The sequence below is a fragment of the Oncorhynchus mykiss genome, chromosome 23, assembly GCF_057628025.1.
Source record: "Oncorhynchus mykiss isolate SJ-2025 chromosome 23, ASM5762802v1, whole genome shotgun sequence".
NCBI lineage: Eukaryota > Metazoa > Chordata > Actinopteri > Salmoniformes > Salmonidae > Oncorhynchus > Oncorhynchus mykiss.
The window spans coordinates 25,203,930-25,217,075 of record NC_143044.1 but is presented as its reverse complement, the minus strand read 5'-3'; the positions used below and the strand labels follow the sequence as shown (position 1 = coordinate 25,217,075).

Sequence of the window (13,146 nt, the reverse complement as noted above, 5' to 3'; positions counted from 1 at the left end):
ACTAGCAGTCAAGACATGGCAGTGAAGTCCATCCTTAAAGCACAGAAGTATAATTTTAATTAAAGGGAAGGAACCGTGTAAATCTAGAATCACACATTCCTCTTTCAGACCATCTTCCTAATTTCAGCTGCATTCATAATTCCACTACTCACAATCTTAACAAAAGGCTTTTAAAGCAGTGCTGCAGGTCTTTGAAACAAACTTACAATACACATTTCAAATTTCATAAAATATCATTATTTTAGTTTAAAAAAGCTGAAATGTCATTCATCACAGGCAAAGTTGACAAATTTAACAATTTCATATTAATTGAAAAACATAAACATTTGCTTGTTGTTGCTAGGATAATCAGTCGGTTAACAATGACTTCATAACTATGATATGGCACAGCCCAAAACTTAAACACAGAGCTCTCCAACTATATTTATAAATCATTTACTATTTATTTATTATCAGCTGGTCTAATGACAGCTAAGAATATGCTTATAAAGTGCTGCTATCATGGATATTAAATAAAGACAAATAGCATTTATTAACTGTTATTTTGTCTGTTATCAATCATAGATGAAGATGTGAAGTGTATATCAGAATCATCACCTTCAACATTTCTTGCTGTGTTTTAATTTCCGTCTGAGGTTGTCGATCAATCAATAGTTTTTATATAAATAGTCTCTATATGAACAGTTTTAATATCTCCAACCCTTGTTTCAGTCCTCCAAAACAACATGGTATTAAGCACAATTGTACAATTAGGACACCAAATGGCACCTGATACCCCACATAGTGCACTGAACTATCTAGGGAATAAGGTACCATTTGGGATGCACCCAAAGTTTTAGCTCCTCAGGAACGGTCCACGATTCAGTTCCCACCCAGGACGTTGAGAGGGTCGTCAAAGATGTTGCCTGAGTCATCCGCTGCACTGGTGTCCTGGGAGGGAGGGTTCTTCTTGGACTTGGATGGAGGCTGCTTGGGCACTGGCTTCACAGTGCTGGGAGAGAAGATGTCATCTGTGGAGAGAAAAGCATGGACAGTACTGTGAATGTTTCAGTTCAATCAGGTGGCAATGGCATTGTAAGACTGTGTGTGTGTTTGTTTTTGTGTGTGCACCTTTGGAGGCTGCCGAGGGGAGGATGGCTCATAATAATGGCTGGAAAGGAGCAAATGGTATGGCATTGATACCATTCCACCGATTCTGCTCCAGTCATTACCACAAACCTGTCCTCCCCAATTAAGCTGCCACAAACCTCCTGTGGTATGCACACACACCTGTATTTGTCTGTGCACGTGTGGTGAATTTCAACATACATGTTGAAACAGTTGAGGAACAACAATGCAAGTTCTAGATATTCTGAAATATGTGCTCTGCAAATACTCACCCATATCATCATCAAATATTGATTTAGTCTCCACCTTCTTGGACTTCTTCTCTTTTGGTTTTGAAGTGGACGTCATATCAGCAAAGATGTCAACGTTGTCATCAAACAGACTGGCATCCAAGGATTTCTCTTTTTGCTTTTTGAGTGGAGCCGTTGCTTCATCCTGTGAAAACAGTAACAGACATATTCAGACAAGAAGCAGACAGGCACGTGCACACACACACTTTCCAAGGAATATATTGATTTCCCTCTACCTCCTGTTTCAGACATCGTGACTGTTGGATCAACAGACGTGCTTGACCCAGCATGCTGTGTGACAGACCAACTGCATTTACACTATTACAATGAAAAGTGCCGCAAAATGAATTTAAACTGAAATCATAAACAGACTGACACAATTGATCATCATGACCAATACCTGGAAGATGTCCTGCTTGGGAGTAGAGTTGCTCCCAGCCTTAGAGACTTTATCACCAGCAGTAGTGGGAGTGGAGTTCTTTCCTAGCCCGAAGATATCCTCTTCATCCTCCTCCTCATCCTCCAGGAAGGAAGATGCCTTGGCCTTCTTAGCTGACCTCGGCTTCACCTTCTTGAACAGGTCACCCATGGGGTCGTCAAAGAGGGACTGCGGGGTCGTCACTTTCTCCTTCTCACTCTTTGACGTCACTTTACCCTCTGTAGTCTTTGTTGTGGGATTGGGGGATGGAGTGGTGAGTATGGGTGAGGGGATGGTGTGGTTGGGACCTGGGGCAGGGGCACACCCAAAGAGGCTGTCGGACCTAAACAGGTCATCCTCGTCAAGAGAAGGCAGCACCTTCACCTTGCTACCCTTAGAAGAGTCTTTCTTTAGAGGGGTGTTTGACACTGGTAGTGTTAGCACTGATGGTCTGACAGAGAAATCTGTGAGCAGGGGTTTGGAGGGTAAGGAAGCAGATAAGGAGGAGGAGGGTAAGGCAGAGGTTGGGGCTTGGTTAGGTAGACTAGACCTAGGCAGAGATAGGTTAGGTAGTCCCGGGCTAGGCTGGGTTGGGTTAGATAGTGCTGAGCTAGGCAAGGTTGGGCTGGGTCCGGCCTGGTCCTCTCCCTGGTTCTCGTCTCTCTGCTCCACAGATCTCTGAGCTGATGTCTGCCGTGCTGCCCTGGTCTGGGGCCTGCGGCGGATGGAGCCTTTAGCTCGACCCTACAGGAAAAGAAGACACATGGAGTCATAACAGGGCCTTATTTTGGAAGTGACAATGTTAAAACATTACTTTAAACATTACATTTCTATAATTTAAGGATCAAATGTAGGTGTTCCACATTTCCCTCACCCTGTTCCATTATGTCCACCCTACCCCAGTGCCAGACCCCTGACCCACCTTGTTCGCACTCTGTAGCGTGGACACCTGGACCGGGTTCTCGAAGCTAACCCCTCTGTTGCTGGGGGGCTTGGTCCCTGCCGAACTGAGGCTAGCACTGGGGCTGGGGCCTGAGGAGCTGGGGCTGCGGCTCAAGCCTGGGAGTACACTGACCCCCCCTGGGATCCGAGAGAACGCGTCGGGCAGGAGGGCAGCAGGGTTGATCACCAGGTTGGCCTGAGAGTGAGGAACACATTTTTTTACAAGTGTTGACCCAATTTCATACCAACTAAAGGCCTTTATAAGAGAGGGTTTTGTAATCACAGCAAAGTACAGTGAATACACATGCAAATGGATATAATTTGGATTGGTCCTCAATTGGATTTACAAGTAATTTTTTTCATGCAGTCCCTCATGATCATCAGAACCAAGCAGTAGACAACACAGAGGAAGTGAGACCAATAATAAAGATAAAGAAAGTAATAAAATGTAGAAGTAGGAATAACATCTATTCATGAGGTTTCAGGAAGAATAAAGGCTGAGCATTCGCTTTCAGTTTGACGATAAAAAACAAAACCTTGTGAGAATCAATTTGACAGTCACATGGTCTCAGTTTAACTTTTAAGCCAGCAGTGGAAAAGAAAAGACGATAAGTTTCACGTCAAAGGCAGAGGTTCAAAGATGACTGGCAGAGAACATGTTGGGAGAATGAAAGCTCATTCAGAAAGATTAAAGAAAGAGTAAAATATTGAATAATAAAAAGACTGATTTAACATTTCAGAAGATTACTTGGAGTTTTCCAATCCGTGAAGGCTCTTTAGATTTTACAGGGCTTGGTGTCGGCTTCTGTGCAGTTGAATGACATAGATCATGTTAAGTAATCTAGACAGGAGTATCTCCAAAAGCAATGTAACAGTATAATAACTATCAACTGAGAGGAGAGAAAACAACTGTCCACAGATTTGCTTCAAATTCAGAAAAAAATGTAAGGCAACAATACCAGTCAAAAGTTTGGACACCTACTCATTCAAGGGATTTTGTTAATTTTTACATTGTAGAATAATAGTTCAGACATTAAAACAAACAAAAAAGAACACATATGGAATCATGTAATAACCAAAAAAAGTGTTAAATCAAATATGAGATTCTTCAAAGTAGCCACCCTTTGCCTTTGCCAACAGTGTTCAAAGCTGTCATATTCTGTCAACCAGCTTCATCTGGAATGCTTTTCCAACAGTCTTGAAGGAGTTCCCACATATACTGGGCACTTGTTGGCTGCTTTTCCTTCACTCGGTGGTCCAACACATCCCAAACCATCTCAATTGGGTTGAGGTCGGGGGGATTGTGGAGGCCAGGTCATCTGATGCAGCACTCCATCACTCTCCTTCTTGGTCGAATAGCCCTTGGACAGCCTGGTTGTGTGTTGGGTTATTGTCCTGTTGAAAAACAAATGATGATTTTCCAACTAAGCGCAAACCAGATGGAATAGCGTATCGCTGCAGAATGCTGTGGTAGCCATGCTGGTTAAGTGTGCCTTGAATTCTAAATAAATCACAGTGTCACCAGCAAAGCACCATCACACCACCTCCTCCATGCTTCACGGTGGGAACCACACATGCGAAGATTATCCATTCATCTACTCTGCGTCTCACAAAGACACGGCGGTTAGAACCAACAATCTCACATTTGGACTCATCAGACCAAAGGACAGATATCCACTAGTCTAATGTCCATTGCTCATTTTTCTTGGCCCAGGCAAGTCTCTTCTTCATGTCCTTTAATAGTGGTTTCTTTGCAGCAACCCAACCATGAAGGCCTGATTCATGCAGTCTTCTCTGAACAGTCCTCTGGTACTTGAACTCTGAAGCATTTATTTGGGCTGCAATTTCTGAGGCTGGTAACTCAAATGAACTTATCCTCTGAAACAGAACTCTGGCCCTTCCTTTCCTGTGGCGGTCCTCGTGAGAGCCAGTTTCATCATAGAACTTGGTTTTTGCGACTGCACTTGAAGAAACTTTAAAAGTTCTTGACATTTTCCGGATTAACTGACCTTCATTTCTTAAAAGTAATAATGGACTGTCGTTTCTCTTTTCTTATTTGAGCTGTTCTTGCCATATTATAGACTTGAGCTGTGTTCGAAAACCCATACTAACATACTGTATACTTAATGAGTATATACCATACTATTAGTTCATTTTAGTATACTTTAACAGAACCGTATCCTTTCAGTTGAGCGTACTAAATCTTGGCCTGTCACCCGGAAGTTGCTAGCTAGCTAGTTACCAAAACAAATGACAAGTTAGACATTTTAAGACTTCGGGTGTGTTCTTAAATTCAATCTGGAGTGCCAGAGTGTGCTCATAATTCAGAGCGTTATCAGATTGTTCGTTTGTGAATTAAGACCGTTTCGCTCTCGGAGAGTACACTGGACGCATGGGCCGAGGAGTAGGATTGATTTGAGCGTTCTGGCCGTACAACGGCAGTCAAGTACCCGAGCTAACGTTGGCTTCCAGACACAAATCAGAACACTCTGACCATTTTACTCGCCCTAGCAGAGCTGGTTAGGCAGTTTTCATGTTATCCAGAGCGTTGGTGACTGTGCTGCTGGAAACAATTGAATTACGCTTTTTTTTGTCAACATTTACTGACACCGGCCATAAATGAATTATTCTGCGGTCTGGTACACTAAAACGAGAGAGCTCTGAAATCGGAATGGATAGCCAGAGCGAATTTACAAAAGCACCCGAATGTCCATTGAGAACGCACTACGACGATACAATTTAGCTATGCTAAAAATGACGAGAAAAATCAAGTCACTAAATGTTTGGTAGTTAAGATAGTTAATATACTGGCAAGTTTGATGTATAAGTAGCCAACTAACGTTAGGCTAACTAACATACTGCTGTAATGAAATGCTATGTGGTTCATAAGGACAGCATAGCTAACAAATTGTCAGCCAACATAGCGGGTAAGGTAACCTATTTGAAAAGTTATAACTATTACATTGCTCAACATTTGTCATAATTAGCAATGAATTTCTATCCGCTCTCGTTGGACTTAGACTGCATATTTTCCACCTTTATCTTCAAATCACAAAACCATGTGAAGCCAATTTTCTTTTTAATTTAAAATACAGATCAATAAGTTACATTCTTACATAATACAAAACAGAACACAGGTATTAATGAAAAAAATACTGGAACAAACAAAAAATATATATATTAAAAAAAAAACAATTCAAGTGCAATTGTAATCACTCTGAAAAAATCTTATTGTAATGATTTAGGAAAATGTTATTCTTGTTATTGTTCACTAGGGTTAATGTTTTAATAAAATAGTTGAATTCAATCAAAAAAGTGTGTCATTTTGGTGTAGAATTTTGGAATTTTTGTTTGTGTATGAAGTATTTGGCAACAAGAATAAAAAAATCATTTTAGTGGTCTTGTTATCATTGCAATAGTAACATATTTTATATTTCATGTCAAAAACATTGATAGTGTTCATAATGGTAAATAAGTATTTTGCAAAGTTTGACCAATATCTGGACAAATTTACATTCAAAGAACAATTGAGACAGATTCTCACCTTTTTCACAGAAAGTGTCCTCTGCGTGTATACTTCCTATTCGTGACGTAAAATATGATTGAGTGTATGAATACTCGAACACAGCTCATGTCTTTTACCAAATAGGGCTAGCTTCTGTATACCACCCCTACCTTGTCACAACAAGGAAAGAAATTCTACAAATTAACTTTTAACAAAGCACACCGGTTAATTGAAATGCATTCCATGTGACTACCAAAGCTGTCAAGGCAATAGTTGGCTACTTTGAAGAATATCAAATATATTTGGATTTATTTAACACTTTTTTGGTTACTACATGATAGATTACTACATGATGTCTTAACTATTATTAAGCAATGTATAAAATAGTCAAAATAAAAACTTGAATGAGTAGATGTGTCAATTTTTGACTAGTACTGTACGTACTCCAGAGGCGGCGGGTGGGAGGAGTTATTTTGGACTGGCTCATTGTAACGGAATCAATGGAACGAAGTCAAACGTGGTTTCCGCATGTTTGATGTGTTCCATTTAAGCCACTACAATGAGCCTATCCTCCTATAACTCCTTCCACCAGCCTCCTCAGACACCCTTTAACCCTAAGCATATGGGCAATCACATATTCTGTATAGGCTAAGACTCTTAGTTTCATCAGCCTTACCTCACTCTCTGTGACTGGTGCTGTGACAGCAGGTTTTGAGGATGGCTCGTCTTTAGTGGGTTTACTGGGCTTCTCCGATACCTTCTGAGGATGCAGGTCAAAGAAAGGACAAGGACTGAGGATGTACAGCGCCCGGTAAAGTCATCAAGTTGTATTCATATTGTATTGATTGAGGTGATTTAGAATAGGGTACCGGAGGAGGAGCTTTGGGCTTGACAGAGCTGAAGAGGTCATCTTCATCATCACCAAACAGTGTTGGAGCTGCCGACTTCACTGAGCTTGGCCTGGAGCTCTGAGACAGGAACACAGCATTTTATCATCACTACTATCATTCGTACAATTGATTTATCACTCAAAGGGGTAGCAAGTAGTACGCGCGTCAATGTGCTGATGCAATACAAGATATCCACCCTGGTTCTGGTGAGTGCAGATGTTTTGCTCTAGCCCAATACTTACACTTAAACCCTCTCACTAAGCCGACTGTCCCTAGAACTCACCACAGACTTGTCAGGTGTGGCGAAGATGTCAACTTCAGGGTCGTTGTCTCTCTGCTGAGTCTGACTGAAGAGCAGTTCCTCATCCTGGAACACCCCGGTACTACTCTTGGTACGAGGACGCTCCTCCGCAGGCTAACAGACAGACAGACACAGGATTTACAGACACACACACACACACACACAGGAATTGTCAGTAGTATGAATAAAATATTTTAAACCTTTAGTGTGTTTTTGGCAACTGGTTTGGTCGGTATGGAGATAGGGGCAGTCCAGTCAGCACCCTCCTCTTCCACATCATCAAACAGACTGAGGGTGTTCTTCTTAGTTTTGGCCTCTTTCTCCATGGGGGGCGGGCCCTCAGAAAGGAAGTCATCACCATCCGGGTCGCCCAATGGGCTCTTAGTCTGCTTGTTTAGACACAGGAAGACAGAAAGGCGTCAAAGGGAGTACAGCACCTCACACTCACAGGCATAGGAGCAGGGCTCCATCTCAATTCACCTTCCTCTCTCTTTGCCTCTTTCTCAACTATATTGGAGGAAAAGTTCCAAGGTCCCTCAACTCAGGTCTTTACTGTCCAATGGGTTTTGAGAAAGAGACTAGGAGAGATACTGTGAGGAATCACAGAAAGATTCATTGGGAAACGTCCCTAGTGGCCAAAACTAGGTTATGATCAGGATTGGGTGAGTTTAGCTGATCGTAGATCTGAGCTTAGAGAGAATTTCTACCCTAAGTCTTATGTAGCATCTCACCTTGGCTGCTGCCAGTCTGTCTCCCAGCACGTTGATCCCTCCAAACAGACTGACAGCCCCTACTGGCTTCTTCTTACTCTCACTGCCCTCTAGTGGAGAGGGCAGGGATGGTACCTCAGGACTCTTGTATTTCGCTACCCTCTCCTCCTCTGTAGGTTTCTCCTCCACTAGGGGAGGTGGTGGTGCAGTCACCTCTGGTTTGTCTATCTGGAGCAGCGAGGGGGCTGGGGAGGCTACAACAGATGCCTAGAGAACACGATAAGGGCACAGGAAAACAGGGTAAGAGCTGGGGGGTAAAGGACTGAAATAGTATTGATTACAGACACAGCTATCAATGCAGGGATGTTACCACACATACAGTATATTTATATAAACAGTACGTCAAAACAGTACTTTCTTACGACAACGATATTCATTCAATATTTTTAGTGTTTTAAAATAATAGAGCCTAGACATTACTGAAGTATTATCTTTTTTAACAATTCCATTGTTGCCTTGAAGGCTTTTCACCTATAGGTTATTCATATGCCAAAATGGCACCCTATTGACTATATAGTGCACTACATAGGGACTAGGCTGTGGACAGACAATCTGTAAACCATGCTTACTTTAGGGTCAGCTGTAGTAGAGCTGTTGGTGACTTTTGATTTGAAGCCGAAGAGGGATCCCTTATCTTCATCATCCTCATCTTCAAACAGGAGAGACACTCTCTGGTGCTTCTTCTGACTGCACCAACACACAGACATTTACACCACCAAGACGTCATACTACAGATTTAGTATTTTTGTCTACTATTGCTATGACGTTTACCTCGACTCCTTGGTAGCAGCAAAGAGATCATCATCATCCTCATCAAACAGGCTGTCTTTAGGAACTGCTTTGACACTGGGTAGACTAGATGGGGCACTAGTACTGGACTTCATCCCTCCAGTCTTACCCTCTGTCTTACCAGCACTAGGCTTGGAGCTCATCCACTGGTCCTAATGCAGAAAGAATACAAAGGGGTTAAATAGATATCATCTGTTGAAGTAATAGAAACAACCTTCACAAGAAAGCCTGGCTCAAAATCTACCTTTCTGGTGTTTGCAGATTTGTAGGAATAGGATGGGTGTAAGCTATATTCAATTAAAACTTTGTCACATGCGCCAAATACAACAAGTGTAGACCTTACCGTGAAATGCTTACTTACAAGCCCTTAACCAACAGTGCAGTTAAAGAAGAAAATATTTACCAAGTAGATTCAAATAAAAGTAATAATAAAAAGTAACACAATAAGAATAACATAACGAGGCTATATACAGGGGGAACCGGTACCGAGTCAGTGTGCAGGGGTACAGGCTAGTTGAGGTAATCTGTACATGTAGGTGGGGGCAAAGTGACTATGCATAGGTAACGAACAAAACAGTGAATATGTAAAATTGTAAATTGTCCAGTGGCGATTTTATGAATTGTTCAGCAGTCTTATGGCTTGGGGGTAGAAGCTGTTGAGGAGCCTTTTGGTCCTTCCGTCCTTTTGGTCCTTCCGGTACCGATGGCCGTGCAGTAGCAGAGAAAACAGTCTATAACTTGGGTGACTGGAGTCTCTGACAATTTTATGGGCTTTCCTCTGACACCACCTATTATATAGGTCCTTGATGGCAGGAAGCTTGGCCCCAGTGATGTACTGGGCTGTTTGCACTACCCTCTGTAGCACCTTACGGTCAGATGCCGAGCAGTTGCCATACCAGGCGGTGATGCAACCGGTCAGGATGCGCTCGAACGTGCAGTTGTAGAACCTTTTTGAGGATCTGGGGACCCATGCCAAATCTTTTCAGTTTCCTGAGGGGATAAAGGTTTTGTCGTGCCCTCTTCACAACTGTCTTGGTATGTTTCGACCATGATAGTTCGTTGGTGATGTGGACCCCAAGGAACTTGAAACTCTTGACCCGCTCCCTGACAGCCCCGTCGATGTTAATGGGGGCCTGTTCGGCCCTCCTTTTCCTGTAGTCCACGATCAGCTCCTTTGTCTTGCTCACATTGAGGGAGAAGTTGTCCTGGCACCACACTGCCAGTTTTCAGACCTCCTCCCAATTGGCCGTCTCATTGTTGTTGGTGATCAGGCCTACCACTGTTGTCGTCAGCAAACTTAATGATGTTGGAGTCGTGTTTAGCCACACAGTAGTGGGTGAACTGGGAATACAGGAGGGTACTAAGTACACACCCTTGAGGGGCCCCAGTGTTAAGGATCAGCGTGGCAGACGTGGTAAGGATGGGCAACAACACCTGGGGGGCGGCCCGTCAGGAAGTCCAGGACCCAGTTGAGGAGGAAGGTGTTTAGTCACAGGGTTCAACTCCTTACTATGGAGTTGAATGCTGAGCTGTAGTCAATGAACAGCATTCTCACATAGGTGTTCCTTTTGTCCAGGTGAGAAAGGGCAGTGTGGAATGCGATTAAGATTGCGTCATCTGTGGATCTGTTGGGGTGGTATTCGAATTGGAGTGGGTCTTGTGTGTCTGGGAAGATGCTGTTGATGTGAGCCATGACCAGCCTTTCAAAGCACTTCATGGCTACCGACGTGAGTGCCACAGGGCGGTAATCATATCATCATTCTCTTATTTGGGCACAGGGACTATGGTGGTCTGCTTGAAACATGTAGGTTTTATAGACTTGGTCAGGGAGAAGTTGAAAATGTCAGTGAAGACACTTGACAGTTGGTCCGCGCATGCTTTGAGTACACGTCCTGGTAATCCGTCTGGCCCAGTGGCTTTGTGAAAGTTGACCTGTTTAAAGGTTTTTTTCACATCAGCTACCGAGAGCGTTTCCCTTTGTAGTCCGTAACAGTTTTCAAGCCCTATCTGAAGCCATCCTAAGCCCATTGGGTGGCAGAGCCATCACCATATTGCTTACCTCTCCAGGTATTTCAGATCTGTGAATACCAAAGGGGTAGTGGCTAAGGGTTATTTTCTGACAGGCTGAAGTTGAACTGAAGATTATGTAGCAAAGTTCCATTCCCTCCCATTACCTCATCATCACTGAAGATGGAGCTAGAGACAGGTTTCTTGACTTTTGGAGTGGCAGCTTTAGCTTGGCTTGGTTTAGACTTCTTCGCAGACGCAAACAGATCCTGCATGATGCAAGAAAGTGGTTAGATATGAAGACGCAGTTACAAATTATAATATTTTTGGGACCGAAATAGGTCAGGGTCATTTTCTCACTTCTTCCTCCTCGTCATCGAAGATGGACAGAGGAGCTTTGCTGGCTTTGCTCTGGGTTGTGGGTTCAGGTTTAGACTGACTCTTAGGGATGGTTTGAAATATCTAGAAAGACAGGGACAGAGAAAGGTGAGGTTACATCTGTAAAACACGTTCTAAACATTAATTGTACGGCTCATGTAGATATTGATGTAATTGAGAAGCATGAGAAGTACCTCCATCAACAACATTCAGGTAATGGATGCATACTTGAGAATGAGTGTTAAAAAAGAAGAAGCACACCTGTGAGTCCTCATCATCAGAGAACAGACTCTTCGCCTGGGGTTTTTCTGTCTGCTTAGTCGGGGTTTTCACCACGTCTGGAGGAGGGCCGTTCTGTAATGAACAACATGGGGGGGAAGAAAAGGAGCGCAAGAGAAACAAAGAGAGAGTTAGGAAGAAAGAGTGAGGGAGATAAAGATAAGAGTGAGATTGTAGATAGATAAAGAGATGGATGAGAGAGATGATGGGTAGATGAAAGAGGAGTCCCACCTCCTCTGACTCTTCGCTGGTGGAGGAGGGCTGTCGTTTCCTCAGTGCCTCAGTTAGTAGGCTCTTGGTACCAGGACCAAACATGGAGACGCCTCCTGCTGGCATCTTAACACAACCAATAACCATTAGCATAATTCATTACTAAAACCAAAAATCATCAACAGCACAACTAATCAACACTACTGTAAGTAAGCAACTTATAATCATGATAACCAAGTGCCCTAAATCCATTATATAGTCAATGAACACTTGTTAATATGGAAACCCAATGTACACGTGTGTATATTCACCTTTTTCTGAGGAGCCTGTTTCACCTCTTCTTCCTCCTCCACCACCACCTCATTCCTGCTCTGTAGAGTGGGTGGGGCGACAGAGCTCTCACCAAAGATGTCACCATCCTCATCATCTCCTCCAAACAGATCCACTGTCTTCTCTTGCTTGGATTTCTTCTGTTCAGCTGAACACGGGTAACATATTAGTGCTTGCGCTGAATACAGTTTTAGTGCTTCAATCTATAGCTAGATGACTTCTGATATCTCCAGGAGTGATAAGTATCATTTTGGTCTTAAACTGTTGTCTAGTACTGTCTTTTTGCTAGTTAGGGCCATCTGCTTTAAGTGCTGTCTATCTTCTCAGTAGCCTACTTGGTTTGTGAACTGCTGACAACTTGCAGCTGATTGTTGACACACCAACCACTATTAAAGGGGTATTTCAGTTTTGATTTCCACTTACTTTTAGTTTTGAAGCATCATCCAGACAGTTGGTTTGGAGTTCCATTCCTGAGATTTCTCTAGCTGGCTTAGTTGCTTGCATGAGCCATATAGTAGTAGTAGTGGCCAGACTCAACAAAAAAACGTGCTTCAAACGTCCCCACAAGAAACTCTACAGCCATCTCACGTCTTGTGGGCTATACATGCATATCAATATCAAAACACTTGGCTATTTTCACTATTACGTGCATAAATGTGTTTAACTTCAATTGTGCTCACTTCCTGTTTTCGCATAGTCACACCTACATATTATGGTTCTCGAGGCAAGCGCAGTGCAGACACAGCATTCAAGCTCTACACCACCCAAAATCATTCAATCAAAACATGTCTGAATCGGACAGCTACGAGCCTGAAAAGGATAAATACTTTGCAGAACCATATTTATACTGAACAAAAATATAAAAACGCAACAACTTCAAAGATTTTACTGAGTTACAGTTCATATAAGGAAATCAGTCAATTAAAATAC

General features: G+C 42.8%; 1 protein-coding gene across 21 annotated transcripts in view; it reads right to left on the bottom strand.

Annotated features, from left to right (window-relative positions):
- Positions 1-214: 214 nt before the first annotated feature.
- washc2c (WASH complex subunit 2C) overlaps positions 215-13,146 on the bottom strand; it is a 33,390-nt gene continuing 20,458 nt past the window's right edge. For 2 of the 21 annotated variants that reach the window (XR_016491014.1, XR_016491016.1), the window contains exons 16-32: positions 12,198-12,364; positions 11,908-12,012; positions 11,659-11,751; positions 11,380-11,481; positions 11,187-11,288; positions 8,995-9,164; positions 8,793-8,910; positions 8,185-8,430; positions 7,654-7,839; positions 7,436-7,567; positions 7,132-7,230; positions 6,939-7,022; positions 3,506-4,152; positions 2,738-2,953; positions 1,798-2,559; positions 1,380-1,542; positions 215-1,010 (exon numbers count right to left, since the gene is read on the bottom strand). Coding sequence is in view for 17 of the 21 variants with exons in the window: in XM_021580826.3 (XP_021436501.3) it covers positions 862-1,010; positions 1,380-1,542; positions 1,798-2,559; positions 2,738-2,953; positions 3,506-3,562; positions 6,939-7,022; positions 7,132-7,230; positions 7,436-7,567; positions 7,654-7,842; positions 8,185-8,430; positions 8,793-8,910; positions 8,995-9,164; positions 11,187-11,288; positions 11,380-11,481; positions 11,659-11,751; positions 11,908-12,012; positions 12,198-12,364 (2,954 nt within the window). In the remaining 4 variants the exon portion in view is untranslated. Of the gene's footprint in view, positions 1,011-1,379; positions 1,543-1,797; positions 2,560-2,737; positions 2,954-3,505; positions 4,153-4,774; positions 6,338-6,938; positions 7,023-7,131; positions 7,231-7,435; positions 7,568-7,653; positions 7,843-8,184; positions 8,431-8,792; positions 8,911-8,994; positions 9,165-11,186; positions 11,289-11,379; positions 11,482-11,658; positions 11,752-11,907; positions 12,013-12,197; positions 12,365-13,146 lie in introns of those variants that run through there. The other 19 variants (XM_021580826.3, XM_090217168.1, XM_021580827.3 and 16 more) reach the window with 14 other exon arrangements.